The sequence below is a fragment of the Artibeus jamaicensis genome, unplaced genomic scaffold (genome assembly GCF_021234435.1).
Source record: "Artibeus jamaicensis isolate MK-2021 breed Jamaican fruit bat unplaced genomic scaffold, CSHL_Jam_final contig_889, whole genome shotgun sequence".
Classification (NCBI taxonomy): Eukaryota; Metazoa; Chordata; class Mammalia; order Chiroptera; family Phyllostomidae; genus Artibeus; species Artibeus jamaicensis.
The window spans coordinates 2,338,567-2,361,430 of NW_026522005.1; the positions used below are offsets into that span (position 1 = coordinate 2,338,567).

The following is a 22,864-nucleotide window of genomic DNA, read 5'->3' on the forward strand; positions in this document are numbered from 1 at the left end:
ATCTAATTGACTTCACTGTGAAAAAGACCAAAGTTGTACTCAATCTTTCCACATTAACTAGGAAGGGAAAAAGGTAGTGAATTAAGCAGTGTTGGTGTCCACACTGGTACTAAAACAGGCACCATTCAGGAGGAGGCCCTCTGAAAGTGCCCGGAAGAACTCGCCACTCCTGGGAGAGAGGCAGTATAAGATGTGTCTTAGCGAATGGGTGTGCATGTCAACTTCAAGGGGTAGTCCTGTCATGGATAATGGAAGACTCCATTACTGCTGCGATTCTGTATTTTCATTTCATGTGTGCATTTTACCCAAACTGAAATGAAAAACAGAGTATTGGGAAGCAGCAGTCACTAGGTTGGAAGCTAAGAGCACCAGGAGCCCAGCTGTCACTGTGTGAGAAGGTGGCTGTGTACCATCTGCGAGCGTGAGAGGATCTGGCTGGCCGTGAGGGCCGCTTCCTCTTCTGAGGACTCGTCCGTGTCCTCCTGGTTTGTCAGGTTCAGGCTGGGGGTGCTGCTGGAGCACTGGTACTCCTGGAGGGATGGCGTGTCCCCTTTGTCCATACTGTCCAGCGAGCGCCTGCGGACTCCCCAGTTGAAGTTGTCCATGCTTTCTCCCTGGAAAAGCAAGACACGGCTTCTAAGGCCTCAAATACATGCTTACAACTACAGTAAATGTAATATGCCAGGAAAACATATACCGAGATGAAAAATACTTAATGCACTGTCGTAAGCAGAGTTTCAATCAGCCCTTCAATGTCTTGAAACTTTTAAAATAGCAATAAACATTTATATTTCAAGAGATCAAAATATTTGGTTGATAACCTGTTTTAACTAAATGATTTTCTTTACTTTCTATGTTGTATTACTGGGGACCAACTAAATCTACTATCTAGGCCATTTCTAGTCTAATACACAAACACAAAGGGGGTCACAGAGAATACAAACACATCACAGACAACAACAAATAAACAACAACACCAGGCTGCAACTTACCTGCAGCTCCTGGTTAGCAAAAAGGAAAACACACAGAGTTAGAAAGAACGAAGACAAACATTTAAATATACACTGCACTTCTGGGGAAAACTTGTTGTGATTTCTCTAACTCAAAGACTGATTCAAGCTCTGGGTTAAGCTTTGTGCAGGAAGCCAACATGTGATTTAAATTACTGTTTAATGCAAAATATGTGAGCAAGTCAGACAGACACTTAAAACAACATTTCTTTCATACACTTCAGCAACACAAACTTTAAAAAAATCTTCAAAATTTACACAGATTTAATACTTGATACAATGCAAAACTGACTTACAGTAAAATACCAACATGCAGCTGACAACATGCGAGGTCATAATTATTTTAGACTGTAGGACGGTTCTGACTAAATCAAATGGTCATTTCTTATTATAAAACAGTTTAAGCTGTTACAGCTATCAAAACATAACTTTTGCCAACTTTAAACGGTCAAGAGGAAATATGACAAATTCTATTTCACCCTGGATTTATAGAAATTAAATTTCTATTATTCTAAGCTGATCCTTCCCCTGTAAGAATATCATTCTTACAACTCTTAAGCCCCAATATGACAGGTTACAGTGAGTCGGCTAGCAAACTATAATCTATGTTTCTTTACTCAAGAGGATTGTCCAGAGCAGAGGTTTTCAAATCCTTAAAAAAAAATAAATAAAGCAGAAGAACACTTATGTCAAGTGAGATTTAAGATGGAAGTCGACTGCATAAAACTGATGATCGAAACCAGAGCTGATCTGGTTGAGCCAGGAGCTCCAGCCATTGGCCCTTGGCCCTCTCATTCCTTCTCAGGGTACATCCTAGGAGCCCTCGAGCTCTGCTAGAGTCAGGGCTTGGAAAGCCGCCTTCCTAGAACCTGCGTCAAGTACTATTATGTAGTAGCCCATACACGACGGTGGCAACGGCCCTCAGCGCGTGTTTGGTGAAGGAACAAACATACCGTGGGCTCTCAGGATTTCGTTAGCAGTTACGTTTGTTTGTTTTGCAGCAGAGTCTTTCCTGTTACCATATTTTAAGAAAGACTATACTTAGATTTTAGGAAATCTCTATCATTTGATTTGGCCTATTTATGAGGCAGAATTAGCAGCACTCTCCCCAAAATGCCATCACTTGAGTTAAAGACAGACTTACGATAAACATCTTTAATTTAATTGAAGAAAAGTTGTATTCAAAAGCCATTTTTGTTGCTGCTGACATTTTGGAGTACTGGGTGAACTTGGAAGCATTTATAGTATTCTTTATAAAAAAAAGCAAACAAATAATAACTTCATCGTTATAAAAATGTCAAGGGCCTATCTTTAACAATTTTAAATTCTGAACTCTAAAGAGCAAGTAACTACCAAAGAATCCAGAAGCTGCCCATGCCCTTGAGATAGGGCAGCAGGCTCCTTCGCCCATCCCACTCTCTTGCCTCATTGTTCATTCAAGACTGTCCTGTTTCCTACAACATGTTTTACAAGTTGTGGATGTGAAATCTATTTTAGAGGGTGGTGACCTGCCCTTTTGGAAAACAAATATAAAAAGGAAGGAAGAGAATAGAAAATATTGAAGTGCATAAAGCACTGGGGAAGGACACACACTCTTGCAGTTTTTATTTTGCAGGTGCGCAGGTATATCCTTGGATGTGACATAAAATGTACTGGCTACAGAGCACACTACCAAAAAGGAGTTTAAAAGCTGCTGCCCCACCAGCTGCTGAACCTGGGCAATGGGGTCTTCGGGAGAAGGTAAAATGGTCCGGCACAGCTCCTAGGCTAGTGTTAAAGGCCGTGTGTCTGACGAGGCACTGTGCTCATAGCCTCCTGTCTGCAGGGGCGGCTGAGCACAGAAGAGGACCTCCCTGATCTGGTTTCTTGTCAACAACTCACGGAGGGACAGGGCACAAAGCCATGACATCTCATTCCTCCATCTCACCACTTGGAGCCAAAGGAAATGTCCCATCAAGAATTCTGATGAATGCATATGTTGTGTTGTATGGGTAACTTGAATTCTCTGTTGAAAGATATACCAATGACATGCTATGGATACTTAGTAAGGCATTTGGGGCTCTCAAATACAGAAATTTGTAACAGTTTTACAATGAACCTTTTTTTGACCTGTTTGACATAAACTTCTCAGGTTTGGGTGCCTGTACTTTAGGTGCTGACCTCAGTGACAGGAATAGGTTCCAAAGACAACCAGGGCAATCCTGTCCATCTTGCCTGAGTGATTTTTTCAGAAACTGGCCAATGTCTCAACGGGGGCCAATGAGACATGACAAGAAACTTGCTAAAGGATTTAGGAGAGCAACTTCTCTTTCCTTTCCAGAGAGCATTTCTGGAAGTGACCCTAACTTCTTGCGAACACTGCTGCAGTGGGTGGGAGGCCACCCACAGCAACGACAGTCATTTTTCTGTTGTCTGAGGCCCAGCTGACTTAGAGAGAACGGCAGGGCTTGGAGGACTGCAGAGAAAGGGTCAGCGACCACACTGAGCTGTATCTAGAGAAGCCATGATTCTGGACGATCTTGGTTTTGTGAGCTAACAAACACACTTTTTGAGTTGGATTTTCCATTTAGAAAGCACCTGAATAACACAACCGTCAATTTGATCTAAATTGAATCAATTTAGAGGGGAAAGCCCTTTGGGTCTTGAATGAAAAGAGGCATTTAGGAGCACTGGCTACATCACATCTAAAGAAGAAAGTGGTGAGGACCGCCACAGGAAGGGTCTCCGTCATCTGCCATAAAAACAAGTTCTAGAAGGCCAGAGACTATTTAATTGCCAATTTAGTGTAAGTACCACATTCTTTAAAATTGTTTGATAAATTTTAACTCAGTTTTCTTACTCTTTAAAAAAATTTTTAGATTTTAAATTTATTTATCTTTAGAGGGGAAGGGAAGGAGAGAAGGAGAGAAACATCAATGTATGGTTGCCTCTCGTGAGTCCCCCGCTGGGAACCGGCCCTGCAACCCAGGCACGTGCCCTGACTGGGAATCGAACCACGATCGTGTGGTTCACAGGCCCACGCTCAATCCACTGAGCCATACCAGCCAGGGCAGTTTTCTTACTGTTTTGATGTGCATTAATTTGTATATCACGTGACAAACATGTAAGTCTAAACTCACCCAAAATGGAAAAACTAATTTTGATACAACAGGAAATACAGTTAATAACTATAATAGTTGTCTGTGTATGGTGCCAGGTGAACACCAGACTTACTGATGGGAATCACTTTGTAAATTACATAAATGTCTAACCACTGTGCTGTACACCTCAAACAAATACAATATTAAATGTCAAGCGTAATTGAAAAAAAATTAAGAGAACTTTCGATGAAATCCATTTTTAGTTTTCTATTTTTAAAGGTAAAGACAAAGAATTAGATGCTCCTCTTTTATTTCAGCCTTACTCTGCTGTTGGACTAATTGTACTAAAGACATTAGTTCCTGATTTGACGCAGATCACAAGCTCCTGGGGTCTGTGGTGTTATGGATGAGAGGAGACAAATTCACTTGGACTAACAAGCCCTGTGGAGGACAAGGGAGGGCCCAGCCGCTCTCGAGAGGAAGACACCTTGACCCTTTCCTTCACAGGCTTTCTTTACTGGGCTCGATTTGCATAGGAATACAGGGTGTCTACACAAAGCTCATCATCATCAAATGATTAAACAAGAGGTAACATTCAAAGAACTCCAAGGGCTTATTCTGAGTCAGGGTCAAGATAGTTAAAGGACGATAAAACTTTGGGGAACAAAGTATCTTCCTGCTTGGACCCTTATCATTTAAATTGAGAGTATTAGCAAAGTAGGTTTCATTGGATTTTATGCATTCTTTTAGGCCTGCTGGCTCTAGGGAACCCGCCCTTTCCAGCACAGGGCCACACCCACCTCCAGCATTGTTACAGGCTTAAGGCATTGTTTCAGGCTTAGTCTGGCAGGGGAAGTAAGGCAGCCAAGAGATTAGGAGACTTCTTGCAGACTGAATGAGGACTCAGGCTACCTCAAACCTAAGGGTCCATCACCCGTTTTTTTCTATAGCCCTCCAAGTCCTTCCCTGAGGCCCCTTTGCAGCCATGCCTATCTTAGGTCATCCCTCTTTTGAGGAATCTTGCCCGTCATTGGCTAACCAGTCATCCGCCCGGGGCCAAGCAGGGTGAAGAGAAAGGGGGCAGAGGTGGTGGCCCTACAAGGAAGATAAGCTTTGTCTGCTAAGAGGCTTATGGTCCCACAGTCCTTTACTCAGCCTTAGCCACGGGGGATTACAGCTTCTGAAACCAGGTGGGGTGGTTCCCAACACTGATTTAGGTTTTTATCCTTTTGACCTTACACTGACCTTAATAAGGAAAGAGTCTCTGGTCAAATCTTCAGTTTTTATACAGTTACAACTTCTATAAATATTACAATAGAAACCCCAAATCCTTACCTCTGCATCTTCCAGTTCAACATCTAAAAAGTCAAAATCCTTAAAAACTCCAAACTGTTGTTCACTGGTGTTGTCTTCCACCACTACCTCTTCCTCTTGAATTATGTCTTCCGTGGCAGAAATTAGGCTGGTCTGCTGGTCACCAACTTCCAAATCTTCGTTAGAAGAAAATACCACCTGACCCCCCCACAAAAAAAAAAGCCATCTGTCAGCTCTGTCATTCTTTACACGAGACATCAGTGCCCTAAGAGCCACAGGCCTCCACTGTCAGTGAATGCAGAGGTGTCATTTGGTCTGCATGTTAACATTTCACTGGGTGACCACGTGAGTGGCACAGCTGCCGAGTGTCACAGAGACAAGTCATGTTTTTTTCATGCTTAGTCAATACCATAAGCCAGGTAAGTTAAAAAAAGGCAAGCAAGAAGACAGAATAATTTCCCTTTCCTCATGGAATAACATGATTTTTAAAACACATGCTTTCATGGTTACTCACTGATGGATTCTTTGGAAGGCCAGATTCTGGGCCACAGAGAGAAAGCACATTCATCAACTTTTCTCTTGTTCTTCGCTAAGGGGAAAAAAATTCAAATGCTGGGATTACTATTAAAATAAGACAATTTCTCAAGTTTTCATACACACAATAAAGTTGATTCTTCTATTCCACGAAAGTTCAGTTTTAACGTACCTGTGATAACTGGGGCCTTTTCCAGCTAACAGGAACCAAGGCAGTAGAATTAGAACCGGAAGACGTGGAAGAAGTACTTCTAGTAACAGCAATCACTTTTGGTTTCCCATTTCTTCCAGCTGCAGTATGCTGATCACCATATTTGTTCCCAATAATTGGTGTCTACACACAAACAAAATGACAGTGTTTAACTCAAATATTTCAACATGAAAGGGTTGACAGTATAGCTGTGGCATTTTTAAAAAACAACCAACCAAAAAATAGCATAAGGAGAAAAATTACTTAGCATGTGGTGGATGTTACAAAAATCAAAGTAAGATGTCTTTTTTTAAATCAAGAGATTTCATTTTATTGGAAATGAGTTTCTGAGACTATCAGAGAGCTTATTCCTATTTTCAATATAGACAGATCCACTTCTCTTAAAGACAACCACCTCCAACCTTTCCCCACACCATTATAAAATATGTCTTCTTTGAAAGCTCAGAAAATATAAAATATTTTTATAAATTTTACCATGTTTTTAAATTTGACACTAATTATTTCTTAAATAGTACTTAAAAACATTTTACCATTCAGATTTAGTGTCTCTTAACATTCTGATGTTTTTTCAACGCATACTGTTCAGTGTGCATCAATACTGTACTTTTCGCAAAGACTCAAGGTAAGTAACAACTTCAAAGAGGAAGACAGCTGTGTAACTTACTACGAATCTGATGTATAACGTTTCCAAAATTTATTTCAGTAAAAATTCTATGAAGATTCAAAACTCATTTATTTGTATTGGGCTTTGAACTGTCTTGAATTTGCATTTGGAAATGATATTCAAGCTCATCTGCATGTTATACAAGTCCCTTTTTTATTATCTGGTGCCCACTTACCTCCCTAACCTCAGCTTCTACCATGTCCCCTTGAACTTCACACACCAGCAAAACCAAACCTGCTATTGTTTCCCAAACACACCATACTTTTATGGACCTGTGTTTTGGCACAGGCTGCCCCTTTTGCATGGAACATTCACCAAGCACACCCCTAATTTATCTTTAAGGGTGACTCCAGACTTCCAAGAAGACCCCTCTGACAGCACCACCACCTCTGGGGGATTAACACTTGGACAGTCTGCCATGTGATGGACTGTTTGTGTGCCTGTCTCACTACGACAGACTCTAACCCTGACAGATTCTGTACTGATTTCCCTCTCCTTCTCCCTGGTCTGTTTTCCCTCCCACTGCCAGACTGATCATCCTAAAATGAAAATCCTAGTAGAAGTATGTCCTACTCTAGCTAAAAATCCTTTAAGAGTTCCTACTGCTGCAAGATAAACCATCTTATTACTGGGGCAGGGAAGATACCTGTACAGGTCTTGCCTCCGCCCCATGCCTTCAGCTTAATTTCTTATCACACTCTACCTCCATTCTCTGTACCCTGTGCTCAAGGTAGGCTGTACTAACTGGAAGTTTCCAGAGCCCTATGCTTTCTCACAACTACAAGCCTCCATTCACACATGCTGCCTTTTCTTGGATTTAATCTCCTTGTCCCAAGCTTCCATATACACATGCCTGCCCAGTGTTACTTACCTTTCAACACTCAGCTCAGATCTGGTTAGATGTATATGTATTCCTAGAGTACTTTTACTTTCAGCCAAGCACTGACCACAATTTTTATTTGCCTATGTCCCCAGGAGAACATGAGCTTCCAGCGAGGCCTTCTCCCCATGACCTCTCCCTTTCACAGCCCCTATCACAGCGTCTGCGTGTGAACTCAGTCAGTGCATGTTAATGAACAAGTGAAAATTTGTATGAGAGCATCTATATCAATTCCTGAGCATCTTACCTCAGATATATCAAAGTGAAAATCTAAGGTCTTCCCAGGCAACTCCTTCGAGACATTGTTAAAAATCTTCGTGAAGGATATTTCGGGAGAACCTGTGTCTCCTCCGTAGGTCTTGGGGCTATCATTGGGCACAACGAGACTTGCAGAGCGAGACACCACCAATTTTAATATGTTAAGGGCTTCCTTCCAATAAGGACTCTGAGTTAAAAATGTAACAGACATGTAAGAGTTACAAATATATATTTAAGAACAAAAATTTAGTTATCCTGCAAACAATGAAAATATTGTTTCTACAAAAACTCCTATGAATTATTCATTTTTACTTAGAAGTCCTAAACAGATCTGAGTTAAAAAAAAGAAAACAAGTTATTAATACTGATAGTTTTACAAGACACCACATACTTAATAATGCTTTCGAATCAGAATATCTTGCATTCCTCAAATAAGTGCTTCGTAAATACTAGTCATGGCAAACAAAGGGGTTACATATATGTGCAGGTTTTTGAAGAAGGAAGTTTATAGTTTTATGGCTCTAAATATTTTGAGTGTTGGAGATTAAACATTTTTAATCATACTTTTTTAGACATAATAGTAAAACACTAACAAGAATTTAGATTTTTGTGTAAGCACAGGGCTGAAGTGCGGCTCTCGGGGGTTACCGAGCTGCAGGGGGTGCTCTTCTCTCTGCCTGCAGGGCGGCCATGTTTTCCTGATCGTTTTTCTGCTTTTCTTAGTTTTGTATTTTTCTACTGAAGTAATTTAGGGATAATTTACATGATAAATTTATGTGTAGAAGAATCAATGTCAAAAAAAGAATGTATACTATTTTCCCTTTACTATCTACTGAAAAGAATACATACAAAAACTACTTTTTTCTTACTTCTACCAATATCACATTTTGGCCTTTTGTTATACATACTGTTCACAGTGACAATACCATATCTCAACCTTGTATTATACATATTGTTTCACAGTTGAAACTCCTGGGGTGGGACACCATTAAAACAATAACAGGAAATGAAAAATTTTTTGCAGAACTGAGTTACCCAATTTAGTGAATGACATCTTGCTATAAAAACACCTAGAGCATAAAATATTTAATGATAAAAATGCCCACATAATATTGTGACATTTTAAGCATACCACTGTAAAAAGTAGTTTATGTTTACCTGAGTAGAAATTGTTTTTTTCTGACAAAAATAATTAGAGGCCCTGGGCATTATAAAATACAAAAACTTCTTTAAGAATTTCCATGAATTATATGGGCCACTGTGTCCTAAATATAAAAGATTATCAGGAGTTCAATTCTACAAAACGTTTAATGTTTGACTAAAGTAGAAGTCACTAACTGTGATGATCCATCAGCTATATATGACCTTGGCTCACACAACACTTGAAAATACATTTGAAAAAAATAATTGAGCCAGCATTTTGAAGTTAGGAGATCTAAGAGCAAAACCCAGGTTTCTGCCTTTTGTTAAAAAAAAAAAAAAGGAAACTGGAAGCTGTGGACACATTGGACCTGGAGGCCTACATGGCAGCCGTGGGGGGGTGGGGGCAAAGTCGTGCTGTTCTGGGCATGTGTGCGTGTGTGCATGTGCATACGCGCACGTGTGGTTTGCTCAGATACAAGTCTACGCCCTCTTATGGCTACTTGTTGGCCCAGGGGGCATGTGAGCCTGTGGTTCTGAACTAAAGAAATATATGTTTCCCGAATTAGTAATTCAATGTGGTATGTGTTTCTACGGGAGACCCAGCTAAATGTTTGATGAGTAAAGTCTTTATGCTTTAAGAAGAGAAAGGTACTTTGGGAAAACAAAAACAAAAACAAAACAGAATTGTTATCTGGCGGGCGAAGCTTTACTCATTCAGAGCTGAGATAGAGGCAATAAACAGGGTCATCAAAGACTCATGCTTTTGGCCTATTTGCAATCAGTGATTTTTTAAGGGAATCTAAAACATAGCTCAGATTACCCAATGGAATGGAAAACATTTTTATACAGTTTTATTACTCAGATATGGACTAAGACACAAACTCATTGCTAGCTGAGTACTTCCATTTATACATTTTGTTTTAGAGAATGCAAATATTGCTGGAACAGAAATAGAATATTAATCTCTTAAAGTCCTTAAAGAGTTTGCTCTGTAATGTAAGTTGCACCCACGACACTGGCTCAGCGAGGCCGTTCCTAACAGGTGGTTTGAAGGTAAAGTTCAGTACAGACCAGCCTGACTTGTCATCACTGACATTAAACCACATCTGATTATTCTACCTTTATAAGTATCTGCTGCTTTCTAAGAAAGTCAGATACCATTCATATTCCGCTTTTTGTCACTTACACTGAGAATACAGTCCCATGTCATAAATATTCCTGACTCACCACTTTTGACTCTTGGATACTTATGGTGCTTCTGGTTTTTATGGCTCCAGGTCATTTTGAGATGGACATTCCCACACGTAAGTTTTGAGGTCACTCACCTGCACGTATTTGCTGATAATCTTGATGATCTCTAGGTTGAACTGCTTCACTGGGGCCGCGGAGAGGTCGATGTGGCTCAGGAGACTGTAGATGATCTGCAGCAGCGACTGCTGCATACTGGACAGTCCCTTCTCCAACAGCTGAAAGTAGGATTAACAGGCTTAGTTGAATCAAGTGGGAGAAGATTCAATACTGATATTTACAATGTTAAAAGATACAATATGATAGATTCAAATCACCAGCTTATGGTTAGATGATTAGAAATCCAGAGACCAATAAGAGTAAAAGGTAATGTCTATTATTGTTATTTGTCGTTGGTTCAGAAAAAATTAGATATTTTTCAGCTTAATCTTGGTGTCTTCTTTTACTTCCTTAACTAGTTTAATTGAACACCATTATTTTAGGTAAAGAGAAAAATCACCATATACCGCCACCACCTAAAAATAACTACCTCCCAAGCTATTCACACCAGCTACTTATCAGCTACATGACCTTGGACACATTTTTTAACTTCTCTGAGCCCCTTGCTTTTTAAAAATAAAATAGCAATGCTACCTACCTCTTAGTCTTTGCAGGATAGTTAAATAAATAGTTTAAATGCAAGTAACTTGCTTTAATACCGCTGTTAGTAATACTTTGCACATTATTAAAAATAGTGCAATAAGGGTAATTTACACTGGAGGGAGCAATGTTTGAGGCAAAGCCCACACTCCCTACGGAGAGTAGACGAGTATCACCACGTGTGCTGCACCACAGGCCACGCTGTGCCGCGTCCAGACCTTGGATCCCACAATGGGAGCATCGGGGAGAACTGGGGTGACTTTAGGGAGCTTTATGGGGGCACAAAGTGAAGCTGGTCTACGGCACTTAAACTCAAAGCCCATTCAGGCGGTCAGGACTGGTTTTATACTGACTCTTGTCCTAAAGGCCTAAGTACCAGATAAACCGAGAGCCTTGCATTCATTCAGGGGAGGATGCTGTTGCACAGACAGCTCACACTCTCGGCTCCCTTAAATACAAAGCTTATGGGGTAAGCCTATCAAAACCAATACTCTAAAACTTCACAGCAGCCCTCAAGTATTTTATGATAGTCAACATCAGTGATGTAGCTAAGTTAAAGTGTCATGAACAACATTTACGATGTTTGAGTTATAAATAATGTCTTTTGAGTTTACACAGCATTTTAGCTTAATTTCTAGAGGTAGATTTTTTTTAAAAAGGAAGGTATTGGTTTATTATAAGCTGATAAACTTTAAAAATATTTTATTTATTTTTAGAGAGAGGGGAAGGGGAGGGAGAGAAACCTCGATGCGTGGTTGCCTCTCACTCACCCCCTACTTGGGTTGCACCCTTTGGTTTACAGGCTGGTGCTCAGTCCACTGAGCCACATCAGCCAGGGCTGATAAAACTTTCTTAGTGACTAGGAAGTCCTTCCTTTTGAAGTTCTCTATGTGGCTATCTACTCAGGATTTTATTAGGAATGAAGTTACTTCCTAAACAAAAAATACTAATTTTTTATGCTGTTCTAGGGCTAGTTTTTTTAAAAAAAATAACTCCATGTTTAGCCACCAACATATTTTATATTGGGAAGTGAAAGTAGCATTAAAAAAACCAACTTCCCAGCAGAAATGCCTTTGCACACTATATTCTTTGAGAAGGGATTTTACAGCAGAAAACTAATTTTGTAGAAACAAATATTATAACCATTCTTTAGGATCAAGACCTCTAAAAACACATTTTCTCTTTTAAATAAAGTTGTGGTTTACATTATTTTGAGTTTATATCACTTAGGGACAATGAATAAAGAAATTAGAATTGAAATGTAAAAAAAACTATAAAAATTTCCTTTTTACTCGAAAGGAATGACATATTTTTCTTTAAAAAGAGATGTACCTATATTCACTCTCAAAGATAATTTAAAGATTAGTATCAGTGCTGCTTTCTGAAATAAGCCTGCGTAAAAGCTTTGGCACAGAGCAGTTACCCCCCTCACCCCCCTTTTTGGTGAACTCACTTCTGCGAGGTAAGTCACAAGACCGAGCGTGGCATCTGAGAAGGAGTCGTGCAGGTACCTACACACCACGTTGATCCAGTTCGAACAGTCCCTGGAGTACGTGTGCGTGCTGTACAGACTCATCATGTGAGCCAGGTTGACAAGGGTGGGGCATTTTTCCTCTGCACACACCTAAAGAAAAATAATAAAATAATTTCATTCGCCAAAAATAAAGATGCAAGTTTAAATTTGATTTCACGCTAAATGTATTTAATAAAATAATTTAAATGTATATGTTGAAGCTTCAATGCATTTTACTTCAGTGCAGTAGAAAAGTTAAACCCAAGAGGAAAAAAGCACAAGACATTAAGAGAACAATAGACGATATGGAAAGACGATTCATTTGTCAAATACCTCAGGGGGTGTTAAGTAGTATGGCTTTTATCAGCCTAATGCTCCTGTAAAACTCTTTAGTAAAAACCCATACATGACTTTGTAAACCCTAGATATCCTTTTATAACTGTTTTGTAAAAACAGTTTTGTTTTCTACAATCTATACAAAACAGGCTCAGACTGGGAATTCTCTGGGAGGTTCACAGCTGCTGTGCCAAAGGACTGCTTTTGTCTGGAGCCCTTCGGGGTCTCAGCAGAGCAGTCAACTGTGGAAAGCCTCAACACTCCTGAGACAGTCAAAGGCCTCCATAGGACTCCCTCCAGGGGGTACCTCAAACTGCTTTCCAGGAAATCACCTAAAGCTCTTAAGGTTCTTGGCCCACTGTTTACAGGCCACTTCAAAATATACTGACTTGCTGGAGTTTGTTTGGGATCGTACTAAGGAATCTGAATGTTTGGGGACCTTTCTGACCAAATGCACCTGCTTAGTCTGTTCCCTACGTTACAGGTGAGGATGTGCCTTTATCCTTCTCCGGGGACGCCCAAACAACGCAGAACTGAAAAAGGGCCACACTCATAACTATCATAGAAGGGCAGCTTCAGTGAAATTTATTTTAGTTTTCTTTTTCCCATTTTCCTCACTTACTCTTCCATCTTATTGATGTTTTGTATGCATTTACACAAACTGCCTAGAGCACTGAATAACGATAGTGGAGTATTACCTGTTATACCATGTCAACTTTCAGATGACCCTGACTTTTACTTTGATCCATCGTGTGGGTGTTATCACATGAAGGTATGCAAGACTGCCCAGACTCACACAGTACCTTAGAAGCTATTTTATAAAATCATTCAGAGCAGTTGATTTTAGGCGTAAGTCTTTTACCCATAAAACAAACACCAGAAAAAAAAATTTGGTTGATATTTCTTATTTGTATTTCAGAATATAAGAATTTATCATACTATTTTTAAAATCACATATTTTTATAATTTTATAATTGGTTAGTCTTCAGGAAAAATTTTATAGTTTAAAGAATCTTTCCTGAAGAATAAGACATTCTTATAAAATTCTTATATTTTTAAGTATTTTTTTCTCCTAAAGAATGATTTTTAAAAAGAAAAAAAAAAGATCTTTGGAATATATTCTGTATAATTTTATAATAAACTGAGTGCCTAGGATTTATTTTGGAATTTTTGAATTACTAGGTTAAAATCTGATCCAAAGAATGTGTTATAACAAATATTTTTAGCACACTATTTCTGCCAGAATGAACAGCTAAAAAGGACAATATTTGTCCTAAGTGGCTTCCTCATTTTGAAATTCTATGCTCTCCAAAGGCATAAACAGTAGAACCAGAGATATTTGCATAATGAGGAAGCACATAATGGCAGAAAATTACTCTCAACAGTTTAAATGAGAGAATAATTAAGAAATCAATTTAATTCATATCCTGCAGGCTGCTAAAAGCATAGAGATGGAACTTCTGAGTGTTTGTCAAAAGGAAGAAAACAGACTTAAAAAACAATTTATGACTCAAGGAAAGCCATATATTTTATGTCTTAAAAACAAAAAGATATTTGGAATTTTCTGTTCTTCGCCTCATTAGGACAGAAGAGGCTGGACACCCAAGCAGCCCCTGCATCCTTCAGGGCGGCCCCGCGGTGCTCCTCACTCACCCCACGTGCAGCAGGGACTGAGTTACTCACTGCATTTCAGCTGGTGCTTTCAAATGCTTCTACTGCCCTTATCAGGGAATTTATGTGTTTTATTTCTTGAAATCCCAAAGTAAGCCAATATATTTTCCCCCTAATATTTTCTTTTTTATCCCTCGTTAAAAAAGAAAACTTGTTCACATTTTGTGATGTTATTAGAATAATAAAATAAAAATTATTTTAATAAATTATTTCACATCACTCTTACACTTCATTAATTCAAACACATTTTGTTGGGTTTTCTTAAGGCAAATAATCATTTTCAAAACTGAGGCATGTTTTCATTAACTATAATAACAGCTCTCTCCTCTTTGAATACATACTTTCAAAAGAAGTATGTTAAGGATCTCTCCTTATCTAATTTATTTAGAAATATAATTAAAAATGGAAGCAACAGGAAAAAATGAAGTCAGCAGCAATATTTTATTAAGTATTTTTATATATCAGTCATATTCTCTTAAAATTAAGATCAAGAGCTATAACACTTTTAAACAAATGTTAACAGATGATTTAAAAATAGCTACACTTCTATTTCAGAACTGTCCAATGGGAGGGAAGGAGCAAGTAAGCAAGAAAAGAAATGAAGGTAACGAAGAGAAAAGATGAAGAGAGTATCAAAAGGAAAAAGGCAAACACAAACAGAGGATTATGTTCAGAACCCCAATATATAATCTGTCTCCTTCCTCAGGGCCTTTGTACATGCAATTTCTTCCATTTAGAAAACTTCTACTCTCAGCCAGGCTCCTTGTTTCCCACCCAGGGATCTTACTTTGGTCATTCTGATTCAGCCTTCAATGTCAGCTCAGACATGATTTCCCGGGGGAAAATTCTGCTTTATGTGCCCCTAGCGAACTCTGCCCTCTCACTGGACTTACCCGACTCTGCGGCGATTGTCTCCTTCCTTGATGTCACCCTCACCCTAAGGCCTACAAGGGTAAGTATTTCTTCTACTTGATTTTGTATTTGCAGCACCTAACTCAGTGCTTGGTAAATATTTGCTAGTAAATAAATGAATGAATTAGAGAAGACACTGCCAGAGACGCAGAGGATAAAGTAGGGAAACAGACCAGAAAAATACACTCACAAAGTAAGTGACAGTAGATAGATACCCCCCCCCCCAAAGATAAACTCAAGCAAAACTTCGACAGTGCCATCTCTCAGCGTGACATTTGCTTACCTTTGCTATCCGGCTAGCTGTTTCTTTGCAGAATTGAGTTGGGCTGTCAAAATGCTGAATTAAGTGAGGCAATAAGCAAAGGATGTTAAGAGGAAAGCCTATCGGAAAAAAAAAAAGAAAAGAAAAGAAAAAGAAAGCAAACAATAACCAATTTAATTGTACATCACTTTAAAAGTTAAAAATATTTTTTAATGGTTCACAGAAACCAATTCCTTTTTATTTCCTGGGGCACTTGATCTTCTAAATTCTTTTTGTTTGTTTTTTGCTTCTACACAAGAACTTCAGCTCTCTCACATAATTAAAAAACTGAAACTGCAGAAAAGCCGAAATTAGTAGATTTCCAAACAAACGACAGTCTGCACTTCACTACGCTACAGAGCACAGAGCAGGAGCAATCCCGCTCCCATTACCTGACAGCTGGGCAGGGTCGACCAGGGAGTGCTTGGAGACAGCCACGAGCTTGCTGAGGAGGTGCACGGTCATTTCCTGTGTGGACACTGAGGTAAAGCCCTTAAGGAAGAGCTGTTGAAGGCCTGGAAAATTGTTCCATTTCAATTTGCTTTGTACATTTTCAATCTTCTCTCGACTCTCTGATTTATCCAGAGGCAAATGGATAAGCAGTTTGTTCAGAAGTCTGAGAGCCAGGAGGTATTCATATTCATAATCCGATTCTAATAAAGACGCTGCTATCCAAAATATGGTGGCCATCAGGCTGGCAGGCTCAGTAGTGGACTGCACATCATACAACCCCTTCTCTCTGAGAGAGGAAAGGCTTCTAGTCCTCGCTAAACTGTTGCTATGGTTTATCCGTCCGTCCATTATATCCAGTGTGTTACTCCGCCGCCGGTCACCTCTGCGGTCACCAATTAAACTTAACCTTAAAGAGTTACTTCTTGCATTACTGTTGTACCCCATATAACTGCTGCTGTTAATGGGACTTGTGCTTAGATTGAGTTGTCCAGTGCTTTTCCTGTTAGCTGCATACTTGTTTCCCATGACGGGATCATGAGATGAGGTTCTTCAAAAAAGAAAAGAAAGATGAATGCATGCACAATCATTTCTTTGGCTACATTAATCTTACTGTTGGAAACATGGAAAAACAGTTAACTGATACCAGGGAAAGTCATTTTTAAGTGCATCTGACTTTGCTTAATCAAATTTGAGTTCTGCCCTCCTGATTAAAACAAAATGTACAACAGTATCATTTCTACTGTGGCCAACTGTTTCCATTGAGCTGGAGAAGCTATGACAGGAAGTGAAAATTCTTCTGTAGAAATCATGGATAACTCCACCTTGGGCTTCAGCAAACATTATGTCTAATGTGTTCTTTCCAAAAGAAGCAAGCTCAAAAGTTAATTTTTTGATTTCTCCTCTCTCAAGTTCAATTATCATTGACTGAAAAACCACCACAGAATGCTTTCTACAATACATGTGCCACCAGTATGCAAAATGTGAGGAATATTTGATAAAAATCTACTGGGGAAGAGTGATCTATACATGGATCCATTTATAGCCTGTTAATTGCTGTTACTAAAATGTAAAGAAAATACTGCAAGAACCCAAAGGATGAAATGAATAGCCCTTCCCTGGGGCTGTTAGGAAAGCTTAGCCTTGAGGTGACATTTGAGATGGGACATGAAGCATATGTCAATTCAGTCAATTCAGGGTTTGCAACAGAGAGAAAGAGGGAGGGAGGCAGCTGCAGGGAGAAGGAACACTGTGCAAGGTGAGTCCCGAGGGGCCTGGCCTGCTGCGGGGACAGTGGGATGCTGAATGTGGCCAGAATGGAGCTTGTCAATGAGGCACATCTCAGACCAGGACATGAGGGGCACAGCACTGCCACTTAGTAGCTCTGTGACTTTCACACGTCCTCACTGTCTGAGGCTCATTTCCCCCCTGGTAATCCATCTGAACTCTTCGGCATCATTCTCACTACCGGTACTGGAATAACACAGTGTCACAGTCATACATGTTAGCCACTGAAGTTCTATATACGAATCTACAGGTTGCCTGGTTTAAATTCTTACTGAGAAAGGGCAGAAAGAAGATCATAATGCTTCATGCTTTCAGCCAAAGTATCAATCGCAGATTCCAACGTGAGAAGAAGCTCAATCACAAATCCCTAGAAAAAAAGGCAGACTTAAATTAATTATACTCTGGAAAAAAGAAACTGCAAGCGACTTCCTGGTGAGATTCAAAAATAGAACTCCCCATTAACATTACAAAATGATTAAACTCTTAAGCAATATGATCTTGCTGATTGATGAAAACTCATTAAACTAATGGCATAAATTGACTATAATAGCACCGCAAGTCACCTAAAATTGCAGCTAAACTGAATCTACTCTGAACTCAATTCCGAGTAGAACCCCACCTCTCACCAGCACCCGCCAGGCCTCACGTGACCCAGACCTGCCTACCTCGTCAGCCTCCTGCCTCTGACTCAGGGCCTCCTCACGTCCTGGTCCTATTTCCCTCTGCTGGAAATGATCTTCCCCAGTTATCACAGGAGTCACTTCTTAAACCTGGGTTCTAAAATCACCTCCTCTGATGATCACATAAAAAATCACTCCCTCTTTCCCATCACTCTTTAACTTGTTATTCTACATGATTATTATCATAGCATTTATCACTAAGTAAAACTGTGCTATTATTGGTAGACTAGATTAATTAGGCTTACTTCCCCAACAGAGTGTGAGCTCCAGAGTGGTAGAAACTTTGTCTTATCACACCATATCCCCAGGGTCTAGAATGGTGCAATAGAGACATAGGTTCTCCGTTGCAATATTTCACTTAATTTATATTAAAAAGTGAAATTTAACATTCTACTTTACATTTAAATTTAACTTATCTCTTTTTACCTTCTTATCTCTAATGTCCAGGGCACTATTGTGTGTATGAGTGCAAAAGCTTTCTCTGAAAGGCAGTAAAGTTACTAAATATTAAACATTAAAGTTTGTTAACATCTGACATTAATAAACTATGACCATGGCTTCATAAGTATATGACCATGAACTTGGCCTACCTGCAGTGACCTATATTTGGCACTACGTCCTTGACTACAAGAAGAAGGTCAATAACCGCTGAACAAATTTAACGAAATACCTGTGCATCTTCTCCTGGATCCCCCACAGTTTCTACGAGCCTGGAGAGAACATCAGAAAGTGTAGCTGCGGAAAGAGGCTGCTTTAGGGCCCTGAAAATCTGAAAGGATCTCCCAGCGTAGTGTCGGGAAGAACAAGAAAGTGCTGTTTGCAGAGCAACTTCACTAAGATGATGTTCCAAATGCATTCCTTCTGCGAAAAGAAAGGAAGCAAGTAAGTGGTTCTTGGTTTTCAGAAGGTAGGGGCTATAATCAGAGGCTACTTGTTTAAAACCCAGGACCTGGCGCAGTACCTTGGGGCGCTCGCATTTCATGAGTCAATGCTTTTTCTTTTCATTAAACTGCATTTGTGTTTTAGATGACTCCCCAGTCTCACCTTCAGGGAAGTAGTCCCTGGGAACAGCTTTTCTCAACCTTATGCGACTGACCTTTCAGTAGGATAATTCTTTGCTCTGAGGGCTGTCCTGTGCAGTATGCAATGTTCAGCAGCACCCCTGGCCTCTGCCCAACTACATGCCCATAGTAACCACTCGCCCCTGCCCTCCAGTTGTGACAAAACCATCTCCTGACATTGCCAAATGTCCCGAGGGACAACCCTGCCCCTAGGTGAGAACCACTGCTTGAGATGAGACACCTACAGTTTTACTATAATTTTCAGAATGTGTTCAACTTTAGATCATAGAAACCCATACCTGTATAAAACATTTTTTAAGTTTGTCAACTGTACATATATTCTTTAATATAATTTGTTTCATATTACACAATTGTATAATTTTATGATGTCATCAAGGACAAAAGTAAGCACCTCAGAATGTCACAAACAGCTTTCTTAAGTAGTAACTTAATTTTTCTTCAAAAGAAACAAATTTATTGTTGCCAATAAGTTAAAAAAAAACCTGTCTAAAACCTTTTATTTTACACATATCAACTGTCAACTTTTTGCTACATTATCAGAAGTTTTAACATCACATTACAGTATCTCATGGAAATATTATCTCGAACACCGAAAGATACCTGAGCTTGACTGCTTAAAGACAGCAACCACATGTTTCAAGAATGTAGTTAACTGCTCAGCACTCTTGATGCTAGGGTTCTTGGCAGACACATCCTCATGGTTCCAAAGGGGCCCTCTTTTTCTGAAAAAGAGATGTAATTCTCTTGGTTTTTAACTTATATGAACAGTTGTACTTGTACTAAATCCCACCTTTGCAGTCAGAAAGGCTACTGCTTGAATACACCAAATAGCACGGCGCAGCTGCACAGCCTGCTAGGGCTGTTACACGGAGAAGTACTGAGCTGCAGCCGGTACAGGGGGATCCGGGTTACGTATCCCTTCAGTCTTCCATCAGTACAGTCATTCTCTCGCAGGCAGTCAGCAGGAAAAGATGACAAATTTTGCCAAGTGAGAAGAGTATTGGTTACTGCTTTTGGGGTTCCAGGCCAAACCACTGTATTAGTAGAGGCAAGACTGCACTGAGATTGTTAATGCACAGGAAATAATTTACTGGGGAAAGTTTAGACCGAGTAAGGTCCCGCTGATTCTTTCTTTAAAATGCCCTGGCATTCTCAGTGCCGCCGCCTTGGTGAGTAAGTGTTAAGCTCGAGGTGCCCTTCCTGAGGTCCAGCTGCTCCAGTGTTTTCCATCCTATACGTTCCTAAGCTGCTGCGTTTCTCCATATACTTACTTCATTGTGTCTCCCACCTTCCCCATTCAGCTCAAAGACTCCCAGTCAGGTCTCCTTTCTTGAAAGATAAAGATCTATAACCTGGGGTGGGGGGCACACTTCATGGCCCTCCAGTGTGAATTCTCCCAAGCTTTCTCCTGTAGAAACTCTCTTTTCTCAGTGCTATAGCCAGACTGGATTCCCCACCATTTCCAAATACAGTTTGTTTTCTCATGCCCTTGAGATTTTGCTCTTGCTGTGGAACACCAGCCCCTTTCTCTCCATCTATGTTTCTTCTTTATAATGCCTTGCAAAGAGTAAACCACAAATAAATATTTGATGACTTATTGGTGCAGTGGCTAATGAAAGTAGGATTCTGTAACCCAGTATTCTGTTTGGGTACTTGGTACCTAGACACAAGTAACGCTCTCCTCGGGTATAATGGTGTGAAGGAAAAAGAAGAAAGTCTTTGGTGCACCAGAATCTTATTAATGTTGCACTTCCAATCAATGGCACCTCAGAAAAAAAAATAGGGTTCCCTGTAGCTGACAAATGACAGAATGACTTAACACACGACTGCTGCTGGAATGACCAGAGGTGCAACTTTACCTTGAGGTAATGAATTCCATGAGGATTTTGACTTTTCCGTCCTGCTCCCCTGGGATGTCGACCTCGTTGAGGACAGTGGTGTGCAGATGCGACATGGCCGCGCTGCTGTTTCCTAAGCTGATACTAGAAGAGGTAGAACTTGAGCTAAGCCCTGAGTCAGTCATAGGGGAGGGCTGGTAGTCAGGTATAAAATCACTAACGCCTGCTGGAAGAGAACGTGGTCGTGAGTACCACACGTAAGAGAATCCCACGCAATAGTTACTAAGTTGAACTCTCATTCCTTACAGATTATAGGGGACATGGAGGGACTTGGCACTCCTTCTGTCGGAGCCTCATAAGCACCAAATTACACCAAGTGAAGTTCTGGGGCAAACATTATTTCACAGCCTATAGTCTTAACGTAATTACTGGGCTGGCCAAAAAGTTCATTTGGTTTTTTTCCATAAGATGGCTCTACTAGCACTTCACTGTCTTTAACTTAATTCGAAACAATTTTGTTAGACTGTATTGTGACAGCTGTCAAAGCAACGTGCATTAAAAAAAATCTTATCAAAACTGGTGAATTTTTCTGTAGTCATTTTAATATGAAGATAAAAGAAAAATATACAACATTTTTAGCATATTATGTTTTATTACTTCAAGAAAGGTAAAATGCAAAAAAAAAATAGTTGTGCAGCTATGGTGAAGGTGCTCTGACTGATCAAATATGTCAGAAGTGGTGTGCGAAGTTTCATGCTGGGGATTTCTCCGCAGTCGGACCAGCTAAAACTGATAGTGATCAAATCGAGAACAATCAGTGTTTAATCATGCAGGAGACAGCTGACACACTCAAAATATACAAATTAATGAACTTATTGGTAAAAACGAAAAATGTGTCTTTTATTTTATGGAAAAAAAAACGGATTTTTTTTTTTTTTTGCCAAATATTTAAATTTACTACACAGTCCTCTGGTGCCATCTGCTGCTGAAAGGTGGAAGTGGCAGTTTCCCCAATCTTTCAGCCTATGGATACCTCTTCAACGTTTATTACATCAGTCACATTTCTGCGTGATGTGAACGGATTTTTAACTCCCTATAGAAAGAAGTCTATACCTTCTGATCAATCTTCTCTAAAGAAAGAATTTTAAATTCTGTTTGCAATATTTATATCAATTATCAAATAACTTTAAAGGTTATTATTGTACTAATACCCACCTTTACAAAATGGCAAAAGGAGCCTTAGAAACGAACAGAAACAGGCATCTTTCAAACAAAGACGCTGTAACATGAAAAGGCAGGACACTTCATTCCATTCCTTTTTAATCACAGTCTTAACGGTGAATAAATTTCCTCATAATTGTTGTTTCACTAAGTATATTCAGTAAATAACTTGGTTTTAACTTTAAAAGTAATTTCATTTCAGGTTTTTTTTAAATATTCTATTTATTTATTTTTAGAGAGAGGGGAAGGGAAGGAGAAAGAGTGGGAGAGAAACATCAATGTGTGGTTGCCTCTCATGTGTCCCTCACTGGGGACCTGGCCTGCAACCCAGGCATGTGCCCTGACTGGGAATTGAACCGGCGACCCTTTGTTTCACAGGCCCATGCTCAATCCACTGAGCTACACCAGCCAGGGCTCATTTCAGGTTTTAAAAACAATTACCTCCTAGACCATCTATTATTAATTAACCCACGGATACTGATGAATGGAATAAGTAAGTTATGGCTATTAGGACAGAAACAAATATAACTTTCAAAGTAAAAAAGTATTTACACCAACAGTGAAATAAATTTTACATTAAAATTTCACTAAT

General features: G+C 39.6%; 1 protein-coding gene across 16 annotated transcripts in view; it reads right to left on the reverse strand.

Annotated features, from left to right (window-relative positions):
- FRYL (FRY like transcription coactivator) overlaps positions 1–22,864 on the reverse strand; it is a 247,593-nt gene that overhangs the window by 28,826 nt on the left and 195,903 nt on the right. For 12 of the 16 annotated variants that reach the window (XR_008389628.1, XM_053654987.1, XM_053654985.1 and 9 more), the window contains 13 exons: positions 21,073–21,277; positions 19,814–19,935; positions 18,802–18,992; positions 17,724–17,818; positions 16,107–16,714; positions 15,697–15,794; positions 12,435–12,605; positions 10,420–10,560; positions 7,941–8,138; positions 6,111–6,272; positions 5,919–5,993; positions 5,426–5,602; positions 411–614 (listed from right to left, as the gene is read on the reverse strand). Coding sequence is in view for 15 of the 16 variants with exons in the window: in XM_053654987.1 (XP_053510962.1) it covers positions 411–614; positions 5,426–5,602; positions 5,919–5,993; positions 6,111–6,272; positions 7,941–8,138; positions 10,420–10,560; positions 12,435–12,605; positions 15,697–15,794; positions 16,107–16,714; positions 17,724–17,818; positions 18,802–18,992; positions 19,814–19,935; positions 21,073–21,277 (2,447 nt within the window). In the remaining variant the exon portion in view is untranslated. The remainder of the gene's footprint in view (positions 1–410; positions 615–5,425; positions 5,603–5,918; positions 5,994–6,110; positions 6,273–7,940; positions 8,139–10,419; positions 10,561–12,434; positions 12,606–15,696; positions 15,795–16,106; positions 16,715–17,723; positions 17,819–18,801; positions 18,993–19,813; positions 19,936–21,072; positions 21,278–22,864) is intronic. The other 4 variants (XM_053654980.1, XM_053654991.1, XM_053654978.1 and 1 more) reach the window with 3 other exon arrangements.